The 14,901-nt window shown below is 45.9% G+C and overlaps 2 protein-coding genes across 3 annotated transcripts; one reads left to right on the forward strand and one right to left on the reverse strand.

Annotated features, from left to right (window-relative positions):
* Positions 1-6,625: 6,625 nt before the first annotated feature.
* dctpp1 (dCTP pyrophosphatase 1) lies at positions 6,626-7,853 on the reverse strand. The gene has a single exon (XM_052083705.1). It carries the CDS (start codon positions 7,394-7,396, stop codon positions 6,935-6,937), a length of 462 nt encoding a protein of 153 aa, XP_051939665.1. The 5' UTR covers positions 7,397-7,853; the 3' UTR covers positions 6,626-6,934.
* Positions 7,854-7,961: 108 nt separating this feature from the next.
* On the forward strand, positions 7,962-13,966 carry gatb (glutamyl-tRNA(Gln) amidotransferase, subunit B). 2 transcript variants are annotated; one of them, XM_052083667.1, is made up of 13 exons: positions 7,962-8,144; positions 8,731-8,884; positions 8,966-9,079; positions 11,120-11,318; positions 11,409-11,531; positions 11,631-11,744; positions 11,855-11,939; positions 12,081-12,125; positions 12,281-12,473; positions 12,613-12,746; positions 13,249-13,327; positions 13,446-13,583; positions 13,699-13,966. In XM_052083667.1, exons 1-13 carry the CDS (start codon positions 7,972-7,974, stop codon positions 13,831-13,833), a joined length of 1,686 nt encoding a protein of 561 aa, XP_051939627.1. In that variant the 5' UTR covers positions 7,962-7,971; the 3' UTR covers positions 13,834-13,966. The 2 variants fall into 2 exon arrangements, with proteins under 2 accessions (XP_051939627.1, XP_051939628.1); XM_052083668.1 differs by lacking the exon at positions 7,962-8,144 and adding an exon at positions 8,229-8,318.
* Positions 13,967-14,901: the final 935 nt, after the last annotated feature.

The raw sequence follows: 14,901 nt of genomic DNA on the forward strand, positions 1-14,901 counted from the left end.
ACACAATGTCACCCTCCTCCATCCTGAATTAATGGAGCCGGTCCAGGGAAGATGGCCGCGATTAAGGGAGGCGGGTCGGGGGGGGGGGGGGCACCAAGGCAGGACGCTCATTGCCGCTCATCCATCCGCCATGCGTGATGAGTTCATTGCTGTGTCACAACCTCCATCGGGCATCGAGGATGATTTATTACTCTCATATTCAGGATTTCACATCTTTTTCTATTTTTTTCTTTGTGGGGGCGCCATCTTGTGGTATTTAGATGCCAAGGAACTATGTTGAAGTGATTTATGTCGTGTTTTCCTGGCATATTTGCGGCAGCAAATCTTGTGAGACGTCATCTCAGGCGGCAAGAAAACAAAATTATCAGATTCTTTTTTTTTTTTTTACTCCCGTGAATACTTTGCCCTACTTGGCCCCCTGGTGTCAGTAGACTGTAACCAGCATGAGATATAAATGAGCAGTTTTCATTTCATTTTGGTTTTACCTCACCAGGCTGTGTGTGAAATCAACAAAAATCCAAGCAGACTGAATAAAACGAAGCAGCGTCTTTAGGGACGAGCTCCAAAAGCTGCTCATTCGCAATTCATGCAAACATTTTACGCAGAGCGCGGCCGTGACCCACATTTCCTTTTAAAATGTGCAACAAATATGCTAAAAAGCACTGACGCGTGGGGGGGGGGGGGGGGCGTTGGTCTAATTTCACCACTTTTCCCGTCCCCACGTGTGTTGTCGGGATATTTTGTCACCTAATTATGCATCAAGATGGCATTTTTCCCTACCGCGACTTTTCCACGTCATTGACATGACTTCAGATCATTTCATTTGCATTGTATGTCACGACTTAGACATGCTACTATCATAGCAACTCCCCCCGCCGGGTGTCATTGACACGTAGCACCATGTTTTGACTTGGCACCAGGTTTTTGTTCAAATCACTCATTTCAGAGGCCTTGAAAAGTTTGGAAAAATTAGCCGCGGAGATCCAGTTTCACAAATCAGCATTACATTTGGCGGCCATGTTTCTCATAACAACAAAAACGGCTGTGATCAAAACTAAACAGGAAACCATTTTGGATCAAACCAGACTGGCAAATTTTGAGTAAAATTTCATGAAAAATGGCACCCGCCACCAGTTTCACTGAAAAACACCGAATTTGGTGGACACGTCGATCGCAACAGGACGCACAAAAGAATCTCAAAGACCCGTGCTCAAAACCGAACAGGAAGTCAGCCATTTTGATTTTGATGTAGACATTTTATGTCAGATTTCATGAAAATGAAAAGTTTGGAAAAACTACCCCCCGCGCAGTTTCACAGATTGCCTTCAAATTTGGTGGACTTCTCTGATCACAAGGAAATTTAACAGTAGGTCAGTTATTTTAGTTTCAAGGAGATTTATTTGAGGTGGTTTTATGTAAATGGGGCCTGGGAAGTTTGGGGGAAAAAAAAAAACTAGGCCGTGTCACTCCAATCCAAAATTGGCATCAAAGGCGGGCGGACATGGAAAAAGTTTCAAGGACCCATGCCCAAAATTAAACAGGAAGTCGCTCTTTTGGTTTCGATTCAGTCATTTTAGAGCATATTCCAGCTCGCATATGCGACAAGCAAGAACACCCACGATAGATGGGCAACATGACGCTTTTTCCACCTATGCAGTCGAATGTTGACGATGCACATCATCAAAATGTGAGCATTGTGAAAGCCTCTGCGAGGGAAAAAAAAACAAAAAAACGGCCTGAAAAGTACTCTGGGCCTCTCCCGTCCCATCTGTCCAGCGTTTGGCGGTGGGAACGGACCTCTTCAGCAACACCCCCTTAATAGAGAGCAGTGCGCCTCCGTCTCTTGAAAAGAGTACCAGTGCCAATGGCCTGGCTTTTGTCCGGTATACCCCGCCCCCTCGTCAAACCCCATTTTCCCTCGCACCCTGTGCTTGTATTAGGGAAAGACGTGCGTTTTGTTCAAGTGCAAATGAGAAAAGGGGATTCCAGCTGGTTGGTCAAACTGTCATTTCAAACGTTTTGACCTCACGCGAGATCAGTCGTGATGGGGAAGAAGGTTCCAACACGCACGCACGCAGGCACGCTTGTCTTATGCAGGGGGCAGTGAGTCCAAAACGAGAGCAGTCATAGAAAACCGGCATGACAAAAGGTTGCTTTCAAATTGCAGAAGTACGATAAATTGTCAACGCACATCCGCTCTTAACTCATTCACTCCCAAAGACGTTTTCAAACGTCTTTTCAGACTTGGTCTAGAATTGGCTGGTACTGAATGAGTTAAAAGCCGGTGGCAAGTAATGACAGCTCTTAGGTGGGGAAATGCATTTAGGAATGGAAGGCCCGATCTGTTGCGTCGAAGGGGAGTTACTGCACATGTCAAACTTATAATACGAGTCGCCGGGTTAAGATTTTTGCGCTCCAAAGTGGACGCGTGTAACAAAACGGTCAGAAATGAAGCCGTTCACGCACCCTGTAAACTGATCAAATGATCAGACGTCCACTTTCATAACCGCTCTCCTTGAAAGGGTTAAACAATTTTATTTGTCAATATTTGCTCGTCCAAATATACTGTACTAGCTGGTTCGCCGCCCTCCGGGCGGCTCATCAGCTAGTTCCTGCGGAAGGCTGGTAAGGTGGGCCTTCGGCCCACAAAAGTGTTGTTGCTTGGTTCAACTTTTTGTTCATCTTCATTGCTTATCGCGAAAATAAAGAGATGTTTAGCTCTACTAAATAACTAACAATTTCATTGCAATGCTTGTGGGTAGACAATATTTTTTCGCTAAGATGCCCGCGCGATCGTAGTGAGCCACTGCCTGAGCGGCGCAGTGGCGGCGCGGTGAAGTAGGTACGTTTTGAAAAGGGACAGACGGAAGGACAGACCGCGTGCGGGACGACGCGCAATATATATATAGAACAAGATGTATATTTTGATTTTTTTCAATGTTTTTTTTTAATTCTCCTTTTTTTCTCCTTTTTATTCAACTCAATTCAACTGAGCAACAAGGCGGCACTCTAGCGCCCCCTTTGGAGCAGCTTCCACTAATTATTATGTAAAAAGGATCCAAAAATCCACCATTTGTCACACATAATTCGCACCCTCACGTCTCTCCGGCGAAAAAACGAATCGCGCGTGTCCCCCGAACGAGAGGCATATTTTGTTCTCTGATAGTGATTAAAGCCTTTAAGGACCGGCGATGCTATCGCCGACCGTGAAAATCTTTGTTGTTTATTGATGTTTTGTTTTTCTCCCCCCCCCCCCCCCCCCCGTGATGAAATATGTGGCAAAACCATCGATCCCGAACGCCATTTCCTCGTTGCGCAGCGCCAGAGAAAAGCAATTATTAGGTAATATGAGACGAGTCGTGTGTACAATAATTAAACGAGCCTCCCTGTAGATGCCGGGCATTGCCCCCCTCCCTATCCACCTCACCCTGAAACAGCCACTGGACCAAAACAACCACAAACACACATGACGGGGTGGGAGGTCCCGAGTAGATGAGAGGCAGATCTCCTTAATGGACAATGTAACCTGCCACACACACAGTGAAGATTTTTTTTAAATTATTAAAAGTATTGTAAGCATTATATATAAATACATATACATATATATTTATATATATTTATTTATTATTATTATTATTGTAGGAATTGTATTTATGATGATATATATTTCTAATTCATCTTTAATTCTCAATACAAAGAAACCGAATATATATGTTCATATTTTACAAAGGATCAAAATTATATATATATATTTTAAATACACTGTATGTATACATATGTACTGAATATATATCAGGAATACCTAAAGCACAAAATGTCGGTCTCTTTTGTCATTTTTTTTCAGCTCATGGAAAAGCGAGGAAAAAAACAAAAAGCTCATCTTAAAATATTTGAAACACCAAATGTAACCCTTTCAGGGACGACGGTTACGACAGTGGACAGCTTATCGTGTGATCAGGTTACAGGCTGCATGAAAGCGTTAAAAATGTACTATTGTAAATTCCTTTTGTTGTGTTGTCATTTGCGGTTTTCTGTCTTATTTATTTACGTATTATTCTTATTATTATTTATTTTGTCCCCCCCCCCCCCTCAAGAGTGATACGAAGTCACGCAGAGGGTCCACAAATTCCTTGGCTGGGAACAAATGGAGAAGAAGAAAGATGCAGGAAGTGGCGACCGTGTGATGACCCGGTAAGAAAAGAAAAAAAAACCCTGGACGCGTGGACAAAGGCGCCCAGGGCAGGTTGGGTTCTGCTGCACACTTGATCACAAAGGCAAAGTTGGATCGGCTAGCAGGGGCTCATCGCTATGCTGGAATGAAACAAGCTCGCCTTAGTGTGGAAGCAAAATGTCTGGATAGTACACCGAGTTCAACAACAAACATCAAAACACATCATGCCTCACACTTTTCTGGCTGCATTTGAAGGACATTTCAAATTAGGGCAACCAAATCCTGAAAATAAGGCGAGATTTGAGGGTCATTTCAAATAGCGTACGACATCCATCTTTTTTTTTTCCTCGCTGCAATTGATGGACAGTACGATGTCATCTGCCTTCAAATACAGCCTCGTTGCAGCCATCTGTGGGCGGTGGCGATAATAGTGACACATCCTACAAAATAACCCCCCAAAAAAACATCACCCACTTGTGTTACTCTGACCCATTTTCTCCACACTTTCAAGATTTTTTTTTCCTTCCAAGCCGCCAGCATCAGGTTGGCAATGAAGTGAGATGGGGCTCCCCCATTCGGTGGTCCGTGTCTGAGTGATGGGGAGGCCGCCCCCCTCCTCCTCCGTAGCAACGGTACTTCGTAGCAACAGTCTCTTTGATGAAGGATAGCCTTGGAGGCCATTCAGAGAGTGTGCAGTTGAAGTACAACGCGCGCCGCTATCACCGTGCACCACCTCAACGTTCACAATTCAGCCCCCAGAATTGTTTTGGGGGTTTTTTTCCAGATTTTTCATTTGGATTTATTCATTCATTCATTCATCTTCAGAGCCGCTTGATCCTCACTTGGGTCGCGGGGGGTGCTGGAGCCTATCCCAGCTGTCTTCGGGCAGTAGGCGGGGGACACCCTGAATCGGTTGCCAGCCAATCGCAGGGCACACAGAAACGAACAACCATTCGCACTCACACTCACACCTAGGGACAATTTAGAGTGTTCAATCAGCCTGCCACGCATGTTTTTGGAATGTGGGAGGAAACCGGAGCACCCGGAGAAAACCCACGCAGGCCCGGGGAGAACATGCAAACTCCACACAGGAAGGCCGGAGCTGGAATCGAACCCGGTACCTCTGCACTGTGAAGCCGACGTGCTAACCACTGGACTTACCGGGCCGCCCATTTGGATTTATTTTCGTTTCTATTTTATTCACATTGATGTGGTTTTGTTGTACAGTAAAAATATTAAAACAATGTTTCCATAAATTGAGAAGTAACAATGTGTTTGAAATATTTGCAAAAAATGAGTTATTTTTATCAGTACATGGAGACATATAAAATATATATTTTTAAATATTTAAAAATTCAAGATGCAGCTTTTAAAAATATTTTTGGTATGTAAATGTATTCATTGTTTGTTTTTTAATTTATATACTGTGTGTATCTTTATGTTCCACAACTCCAAGTGGGCATTATTCTCCTTTCTAATGCCGGAGTTCTGATACGAGCTCAAAAGCGCCGTATGAGAACCCCTCCCCCACCGCCCCCCCCAATTTAGCAATCTCTCACTTAAACGTGGGTTCAATGCACAAAATGAGAACAGACAGTGCAGGCGGGCTGCTTTTTCTTGAGTCCAGTTTCCGCAGTCACACTCCGCCACTTTGATCAGTCAATACTGAGCTGAGCCGGGACGTCGCCGCCGGCCGGCCGTTGTTCTCCACGCGCCAAACGTAGGTAGGCATGCTGGTGGTGGAGGCAAGGAAAAAGCTTTCTATTATTCAGGAAAAAAAGCCTCTCGCCACGCTCACGTATGAGACGCTCTGTGATCAGTGGTGAGGCAAACCATAGGTAACACTTCTCTGGCACTGTCAGTCAAAATCAACATTTTGTGCTGAAAGTGATTTTCGTCACAATTCGTGACCATCTCGGTTATGTTTCTTAATCCTGTCATTCAAACAAATCGGCAATGCTACTCTACTCTGACTCATTACATTGTAATAGTTAATTTACACCGAGGATAAAGTTGTGGGTACTCTCTGGTTGTGTTCAAATCATTTATTAAATGGTTATAACACAGCACTAGCAGCGCTACTCGCTAGCCCGCCTAATTGCGTTTTCCATTAGGTTTGCCTTAAGCTAGCAGGGCCATTTTTAAAGCAATTTTATTTTGTTTGAAACTCAAAACGTAGTCTTGTCTTTGATGTTTATCTTGACAGTCAACTTTAACTGGGAGTGTCAAAGCCTTTTTTAATGGAATGAACATTACAATGTACACAGCAATGTAAATTCTTTGGAAACTGGTTTTGCAATCAGCTGTTCATAATGGTATTGATTTGTTATTGTAGTTTCATCATTCATGTTAAATGAATTAGCTTTAAATACAAGGTGTCATAAATGGGAGAAAAAAATTGTAAACTTTCATGTAATTTTAAGCAAAAATACTATGTTGGAATGACGACTGTAATTCAAAGTTTAAGAACATTTTACTTTGAATGCTTTCACAGAAAAAAGCACAAGTGAAACAAAAACGCGGGGCTTGTGACATGCCTAAAGTTTCACAACATAGTTATATTACATTTGTGTGGACTATTTCCAAATTGGGTTTAGATGACCCGTGGAAATGATTTTTTTTTTAAAAACCTGTAAAAGCATTGTCGGCTGTCTGAAAGTAACTTTGAGCACGAAAATAAGTTTCAAGACCACTGACGGTGTCCAAACAGCAGCTGAAGACATGATCGCCACCACCAAAGTCCCACATTGTATAAAAATAAAATCAGTCTTTATATTCGGTGTACTTCTTGGCCGAGCCCTGCACTTTGCTTGCGGGGTACTTGAGTCTGTTCAAGGCCATTTTACGGAGGACAGCTTGGGGCAGGTCTACGCGGCATTTCTCGGCTAGCTCCACCAGGTAGATGAAGACGTCGCTCAGCTCATGGGCCAGTTGCTCCCGCTCCGAGTCGCTCCAGTCGGGCAGGCCTTCGGCCACCTCGCCCTTCCACTGGAAGAGCTCCGAGACCTCGCCTACTTCGCCCACCATTGCCAAGAGGAGGTTGCGCGGCTGGTGGAACTTGTTCCAATCGCGCTCGTCGGTGAACTCGGCCTGCATGCGACGGATGTCCTCCACGCTCGGCTGCGGGCTGAATGTGAAGCGATTCTCCTCACCCGAGGTACCGGCATGTGACGCGGTCCCGTTCACCGGACCGTTGTCGCATGTCTTTCCGTTTGTGGCCATCATGTTGAAGCGACGTCGTTCCAAGGTTTGAGCTCCTCTTCCAACTCGTCCCGCCAAACGTTAACCCGGAAATACGTCATTTTTAAAAGTCTAACGTCCGGTACACCCGTTGACGAACGACTCTTCCTGCGTGGAGCCACACTCCTTGAACATGGTACCGTACTGTACTCTGCAGTGGCAGGAGGGTCCGCAACAAACTGCTTAAAAGAACACGTTCAAATATTTCGTCATTTCCCTACTTTGCTTCCCCCTACTCTCATAAACTACAAATCGCCATTGCCTGGCAAGGGTCTCGGTCTTGTACATTCGGTGTAGGTGTGGAAACTAAAGAACGTTTCACAAGATACGCGATCCCGATCTGATTTATTTTGAACATTGAAAAATCAAATTGTACACTGAAACCATGATTGCTAGTTTTGACAAACTTTACGAATTATTCAGGAAATTGAGCGTTTTTTATGCCGAATTACATTACCAATTTTGGTCTTATTGCCTTCCAAGTGTATTCATTGATTCCAGTTTATACCACGCCAAACAACCCGGAAATGTGTCTCACACCTTGAAGAACTACAATTCCCATGTGTAACTGCGCTTCAATAACAAACATGGCAGCCCCTGTCGCTGCAGCAAGAGTTCGCTCCAAAATGATGAAACGAACATTATTATTGTGTCCTAATACGTATTTTACAGTCCGGGGTTTGAACGTAGAATGTCCGCGATATAATGGTCAGTTGCAGAGCACGACTAAAAGGTTGGTGAGGACGATAAACTGAAATAAATTTCGCTGCTAACCTGCTAGCTCGTCTGTACGGGCTTGTCGCTACGATATTTTTCTTGTCATTTGACTACGACACCCCTTCCCACACGGTGTCTTGTAAAGTCGACAAATCAAAATACATCTACACCTGACAACATGAAAGCTATTGTAATTTTTCACCTTTTTAGTTCCAACAGTATGACGTTGTTCCTCATAAATTGCAAACTTTATTTTGAGAACTTTTCTCATTACGCAGCAACGATAGCCTTTAAAGGTTGATATTTTTCAAGACCTTTGTATTGTTGCTTCCTCGTTTGACTATTCGCATAACAGTCCAGCGTAATCCTACCAGTAATATACAATACAAAATAATACATGCTGATTTATATAGCGCTTTCACAACAGCTGCAGCTGTAACAAAGCGCTTAACACAACAGTTAACATGATTTAATTGTTGTTGTTGTTTTTTTTACACATAACAATGTAGCTTTATTCTTCAACAAACATTTGACTCAATAGTATCCCAACTTAATTGTAAAAACTTTCTTGTCATATTCTGACTTTATTCTTGACTTTGCAGCGTTCCCATGCGGCTGGAAGGTGTGGTGGGCCTGGAGATCCACGCCCAGATTCACTCCCGCACTAAAATGTTCTCCGGCTCGGCAGTCCGCTTCCTGTCGCCTCCAAACTCCCTCGTGTCCTTCTTCGATGCCTCCTTACCTGGCACGTTACCTGTAAGTACTTTCCATCCCAAGCGTCATATCCTCACATCTTTGGTTTGTCAGGAATCGTCACCGCCATTTGTACCTCGCCAGGTCCTGAACAAACGCTGTGTGGAGGCAGCCGTCATGACGGCCTTGGCTCTCAACTGCCGCATCAACAGAAAGTCTCTTTTTGACCGGAAGCACTACTTTTATGCCGATCTCCCTGTGAGTTTTCGGTCCAAAACGTTGTTTCCTCACTTCATTTTTAGGGGCTCCTTTCATTTGTTTGCTGGGGATTATTAAGGAGCTTGAGCTTGGCAGTGTTAGGCAACCAAATGAGTGACTTGGATTTAGCGCGGGTGGCTTACCGTGACATCAGCTGGCTACGTTCTCTCTCGCAGAGCTCTGCTATGGGAGCTGTCCTCCAGGTCAGAACACTCAGGAGATCCATTAAAACGAAACTAACAAAAAAAAAAAAAACAAGCAAACAATAGACTTGCTGATTGTTAATTTTCCCTGCCGGCATTGAAAAAAATGGCGGGAAAAGATTCATTTGTAAATGACATTGTGCAATGTGCATTATTGATATGTTCCAGCAAAAAAAACGCTGGCCATTAAAATCCGACGGATGACTAGCTGGCGTTCTTGTTGAACAGCAGTATGGCCCGCCACTTGTGCACATATCAGTAGATATACAAAAGGCAAATGATATTATTTTTGCCCATGTTTCCGTGTGTGTGTGTGTGTGTCCGCCCAAATCCAGCCAGGAGAGGCTCTGACCCTCGTGAACATACAGCGGTTCAGATAATATATTCAAAATCTTTAACAAAAACAAAAAAAAAGTACAAAAAATGTGCACATTATATTTTAAACAAATAATATTTTAAAATATTTTTCTTCCATACTGGAAAAAAAATCTTATTCCAAAAATGATTTCAAGAGATATAAACATACCCTAAAACTAATACTTGTTAATCAGTTGAAATGTATACGTTGATCAAGGATGATCGTGATGAATGATCATAAATTTTGCTCAAATGACCACATTCACGTTTTCCCGGTGAAGCTCTTCTGTCAGTGAAGTCCCACCACTGCGCTCCTTTCCCACCTTGCTCGTGGAGTATGAGTCACCTTTTACGATACGGTTGCCGCGGCAACGTGGGCAGCTCGTACGCACTGAGGGGGCAGCGCGAGGAATACGAGAAACAGATGAAATATTTATTATTCTCGTGCTTTTCAAGAAGGAGAAAAAAAAAAGAAAAGAAACCTTGAGAGTGTAAAGGCAACAGCGCAGCCGCTGCATTTTAATGAACAGGTGCAGCCAGCCTCGAATTTCAATATCATTGACTTGCAGTTCTTTCTTATTATTTCATATTTGGCATATTAATCGTACTGAGCACTTTTTAAGACCCAGGATGTTAAACTGGCGCTCGTTATTCTGCCACTGAGCATATGCCCTCCAACTTTTGATGGAAGCTAAGAGAAGAGCAAGAAGGAGAGCGGGTATTTAATTTAGAGGTGGGGGGGGCCACCAACATCTTTTGCTTCTTTCGCGTGAATTGAGTTCAAATACTGCTTGGCACCAAGAGCTTTTTGCAGTTTGGTTTGACTGCCCCCTATAGGCAGAAAATGGAGACGCACACCCCCAAAAAAGCATGATTAAGCGGTAATGTGATGATCATTATGGTGTTTTATTGTGTTGGTTTGTATAATAAGATAAAATATATATGTTTTTAAACATACGGTCAAGATTTTTGAAATGTTGTCACATCATGAGGGGAATATTGAGCTCATCGATTTTGGAACGTCTTCATCAGTGAGCGGTGACAAAATGCTGTTGGTCCTAAGTTGACGTTTGACCCGCTCACTGCTCAATGAGATGCTCGACATAATTCTTCAACCCGGAAAGCACTCATCAAGCCGCTTAATTTGAAGTATGACCCAGAATGGTTCGGTGGGAATCTCTTTTTGACCTGATTACCGCTGACCGATTGCTCCATTCAGATGGCAAAAGTTGATATTGTGAACAAAACCCTTCCGTCTGCTGCAGGTGACGATTCACCGATGTGTTAAACTGCCGCGGTCCAGCGCCAACTCCTGCTGAGGAGGGCTTACGCAATGTCAGATTTTCTTTGCCTTTAGTATCGGTGGCTGGTATCGGCGGCCTCCACGAGTACCCGATACCGAAAACGAATGCAGATATGGCTGACCGATACGACGCGCTACGCTAGCTGGCATTTGAGTATGCGCTACGTTTCTTGTCAGGCGGGCTACCAGATCACGCAGCAGCGGCGGCCCGTGGCGGTGGACGGCGTGCTGAACTACAGCCTCCTCGGCGGCAAGAAAGGGAACCGGGTGGTTCCGAAGAACGTCCGCGTCAAGCAGATCCAGCTGGAGCAGGACAGCGGCAAGAGCCTGCACGACGACGCCCGCGGACAGACGCTCGTCGACCTCAACCGGGCGGGTAAGAGCGCCGCCCCCCCTCCGTCGTGGTGTTGCTCTCCGCCCGCCGCCTGAGCGACGGGACGTTGAAGCCATCTGATGTCTCGGTCAGGTGTGGGCCTCATGGAGCTGGTGATGGAGCCCGACATGACGTGCGGCGAGGAGGCGGCGGCGGCCGTCCGGGAGCTGCAGCTCATCCTGCAGGCTCTCGGCACTTGTCAAGGAAACATGTCGGGTATGATGCTCACTCACTCAAAACACAAATAGAAGATCTGAGGGAGGCAGTTCCACGTTTGGTACACTCCGAAACGGATCCCCGATGATTTCTCCACAGAGGGCCAGTTGAGAGTCGACGCCAACGTGTCGGTGCACAGACCTGGCGAACCGCTCGGCGTCAGGACGGAGGTGAAGAACATCAACAGCATCCGATACCTGGCCAGGGCTATCGGTAAGCGTGCGATGCCGCGAGGCGAGCCCGCCGGCACGTTTGACGTCAATTTCCGCTGCCGTATAAAATGTCGTCCGAAAACGGCTGGATGTTTTTTTTTTCACGGCCAGATTACGAGATCCAGAGACAGATGGACATCCTGCGCACAGGAGGCATCGTGCACAACGAGACGCGCTCTTACGATTCCAAATCTGGGTACGAGCGGGACCGGTGCCGGGTTCCTTAATCGTCACACTAGTCATGATGAACAAGCGTCGTTTTCGCAAACGCTTTCCCGTCCCGACCAATGAATTTAGGTTGTATTCTTTGTGCATGATCCGATTTTTGGTTTTGTAGGACAACCATGCCCATGAGGGACAAAGAGGGTCTCCAGGACTACAGGTGAAAACTCGCTGCATCGAATGAGGAGAACATGAGCCACACCTGAGATCTAATACAAGAGCTCTGACCAAAATTGTATCTTAACAGGCAAAACGGTATTAAAAAAAAATAGTCAGGGGGTCAGTTAGAATGGCATCGTCATCTTTGCCATTCAGGTTCATGCCCGAGCCCAACCTGCCGCCTCTGATGGTGTACGAAGACTCGGCCTCGGTCCCGGCGGGCACCGACGTCCGGCGGGCGGTGGTGGCGCAGAGTTTGAGGGCCGAGCTTCCCGAGCTGCCCGCCGTGACGAGAGACAGGCTGGTGGAGACGCACGGCATCCTGCTCGAGCACGCCTTCACCCTCCTGGTCAGTATCGTTGAAAATTCGCTGCGGTTTGCGGCCATGTTGTTAGTGCAAGCGGTGCAGGACAGTGACACCAACTATTTGAAATCGACCTGAGCGTCCAACTCAAACGCCATCGCCGAAGTGCCATCGTGCGTTGCAGAACGAGGACGGCCTGGTGGAATACTTTGAGCGTGTGCTGAAGGCCACCGGCCGGGAGCCGAGGAAGGTGATTGGCTGGGTGACCAACGAGCTGCTGGCCCTCCTCAAACAGCAGGACTTGAACGTCGGCCAAAGGTGACAACAACGCACTTTCACTGGCTGCCACGGGGTGGCAGTCAACTGTCATGTAACTCTTCCGCTAATCGTGACTCTGGAAGATGATGTGACGTCCGGATCAAACGTGGCCACCTGTGGCCCTCGATTGTTTTGCTTGCCTCTAAAACCAGGACTATCCATGAACGACTATTTTGCGGTGGTTGTTGGCATGAAGCTCGCCGGCCTGTTTCAAAAGGATCATTTTGCTTTCATCTTGTTTCGCAAACGCAATATTAATCAAAATAGGACACGTGGACCACATTGACGCGAGAATTGGTGAATTGAGTTTCACTTAAAACTCAAAACCAAACGTGCCGAGTGCAGATCTTGATGTTGTGTTGTTGTTGTTTTTTTATCTACAATTTTATTATCAAACAAAGGCATTTTATGGTTTGGGTGGACGAACGTTTATGGTGACCCCCCCCCCGGAAGGATGGATGAGGTGTTGACAATACAATGCTTGTCTTTGCTGTGATTTCAGTCCCGTGTCTCCGTCCTCCATGGCCCAGCTGCTGGAGCTCTTGGAAGCGGGAAGCATCTCCTCCTCGGTGGCCAAACGGGTCAGGAAAGACACACAAGACACAAACCGTGGTGGTTGGAATTCTTCATGTGTGTGTGTGTGTGTGTGTGTGTGTGTTTGGGGGGGGGGGGTTGTGTGTGTGTTTGTGCGCGCGCCAGGTGTTTCAGGAGATGTGGAGGCAGTCAGGTGCAAAGACGGCAGCTGAGATCGTCAGCGAGCAGGACTTGGGTCTTGTCAGTGATGCGCAGCGGCTGCGCGACGTCTGCGCCATGGTTGTGGACTCGCATCCGCACGAGGTTGGGAACTGCCGAGTCAACTTTGTAAATTCGCTTTCAAAGTGCTAAACAAACAGAGAAATAATTTGCATTACAATCGAAAGGAAGATATTTTTTTCCCCTTTGTTGCATTAAGGTGCAGGCCTTCCGAGCAGGCAACCAAAAAGTTCTGAACAAGCTGATGGGCTCGGTTCAAAAGGAGATCAAAGGCCGGGCGGACCCGATCGTGGTGCGCAAGATTCTGCTGGACGAGATTTCGGAGAGTGCATGAGGGGACGAGGCTACCTCAACGACGGGCAAGACGCCTCCTCTAGCTGCGTGTGTTGATTTCATGTAAATCAGAATTATTATTTCTCTTCTGTGAAATGCAAAGAATGAATAAAGACTTGCTTTTATGAAACGTATCAGGTGAACCCACTTCGGTGTCTTACTCAAGGACAGGTCAACGTGGTTGCAATGAGGATCGATCCACGCTGTCACGCAGCTTTCGTACAGTTCTGTTCGATGAGAAGTAATCAAAGTAGGATTTTAAAATGGAGTTAGGGTTTCAAACAAGGGTTTGGGTTTGAAAGTAAGGTTTAAATGGTTATGTTACTGATAAGTGGGCTTTAGTGTTAAGCGGAATTTTGTCAGCGACAAAAAAATACTGGCACATGCAAGTACCTTTAGATGAAAATGGACTTTTTGGGAGTCTTGCATTGAGAGAACGCTTGGGGGGCAAAAATGGAGATTCGTGATAAGGGGGCGCCTCCTTGTGGACGAACTAAACTACTGCATTTTGGCTCTAAAACGGCTCTTTTAACTTTATCTTCTTCCGATCCGCTTGATCCTCACTAGGGTCGCGGGGGGTGCTGGAGCCTATCCCAGCTGTCTTCGGGCAGTAGTCGAGGGACACCCTGAATCGGTTGCCAGCCAATCGCAGGGCACACAGAAACGAACAACCATTCACACTCACACTCACACCTCGGGACAATTTAGAGTGTTCAATCAGTCTGCCACGCATGTTTTTGGAATGTGGGAGGAAACCGGAGCACCCGGAGAAAACCCACACAGGCCCGGGGAGAACATGCAAACTCCACACAGGGAGGCCGGAGCTGGAATCGAACCCGGTACCTCTGCACTGTGAAGCCAACGTGCTAACCACTGGACGCCCTCTTTTAACTTTAGCTTTTCTTTAAAATATTTATGACAAATTTAGCATACATTTTGATAAACGACTTGGTAAACTAAATATTGCACGCTACTGACTGCAAATAGCAACATCAAGCAAAGAAATGGCTTTTTACTTATTTTATTGAACATTAACCCAAAACGGGCGGCCCGGTAGTCCAGATTAGCT

This window comes from Hippocampus zosterae, chromosome 13, assembly GCF_025434085.1.
Source record: "Hippocampus zosterae strain Florida chromosome 13, ASM2543408v3, whole genome shotgun sequence".
NCBI classification, from domain to species: domain Eukaryota; kingdom Metazoa; phylum Chordata; class Actinopteri; order Syngnathiformes; family Syngnathidae; genus Hippocampus; species Hippocampus zosterae.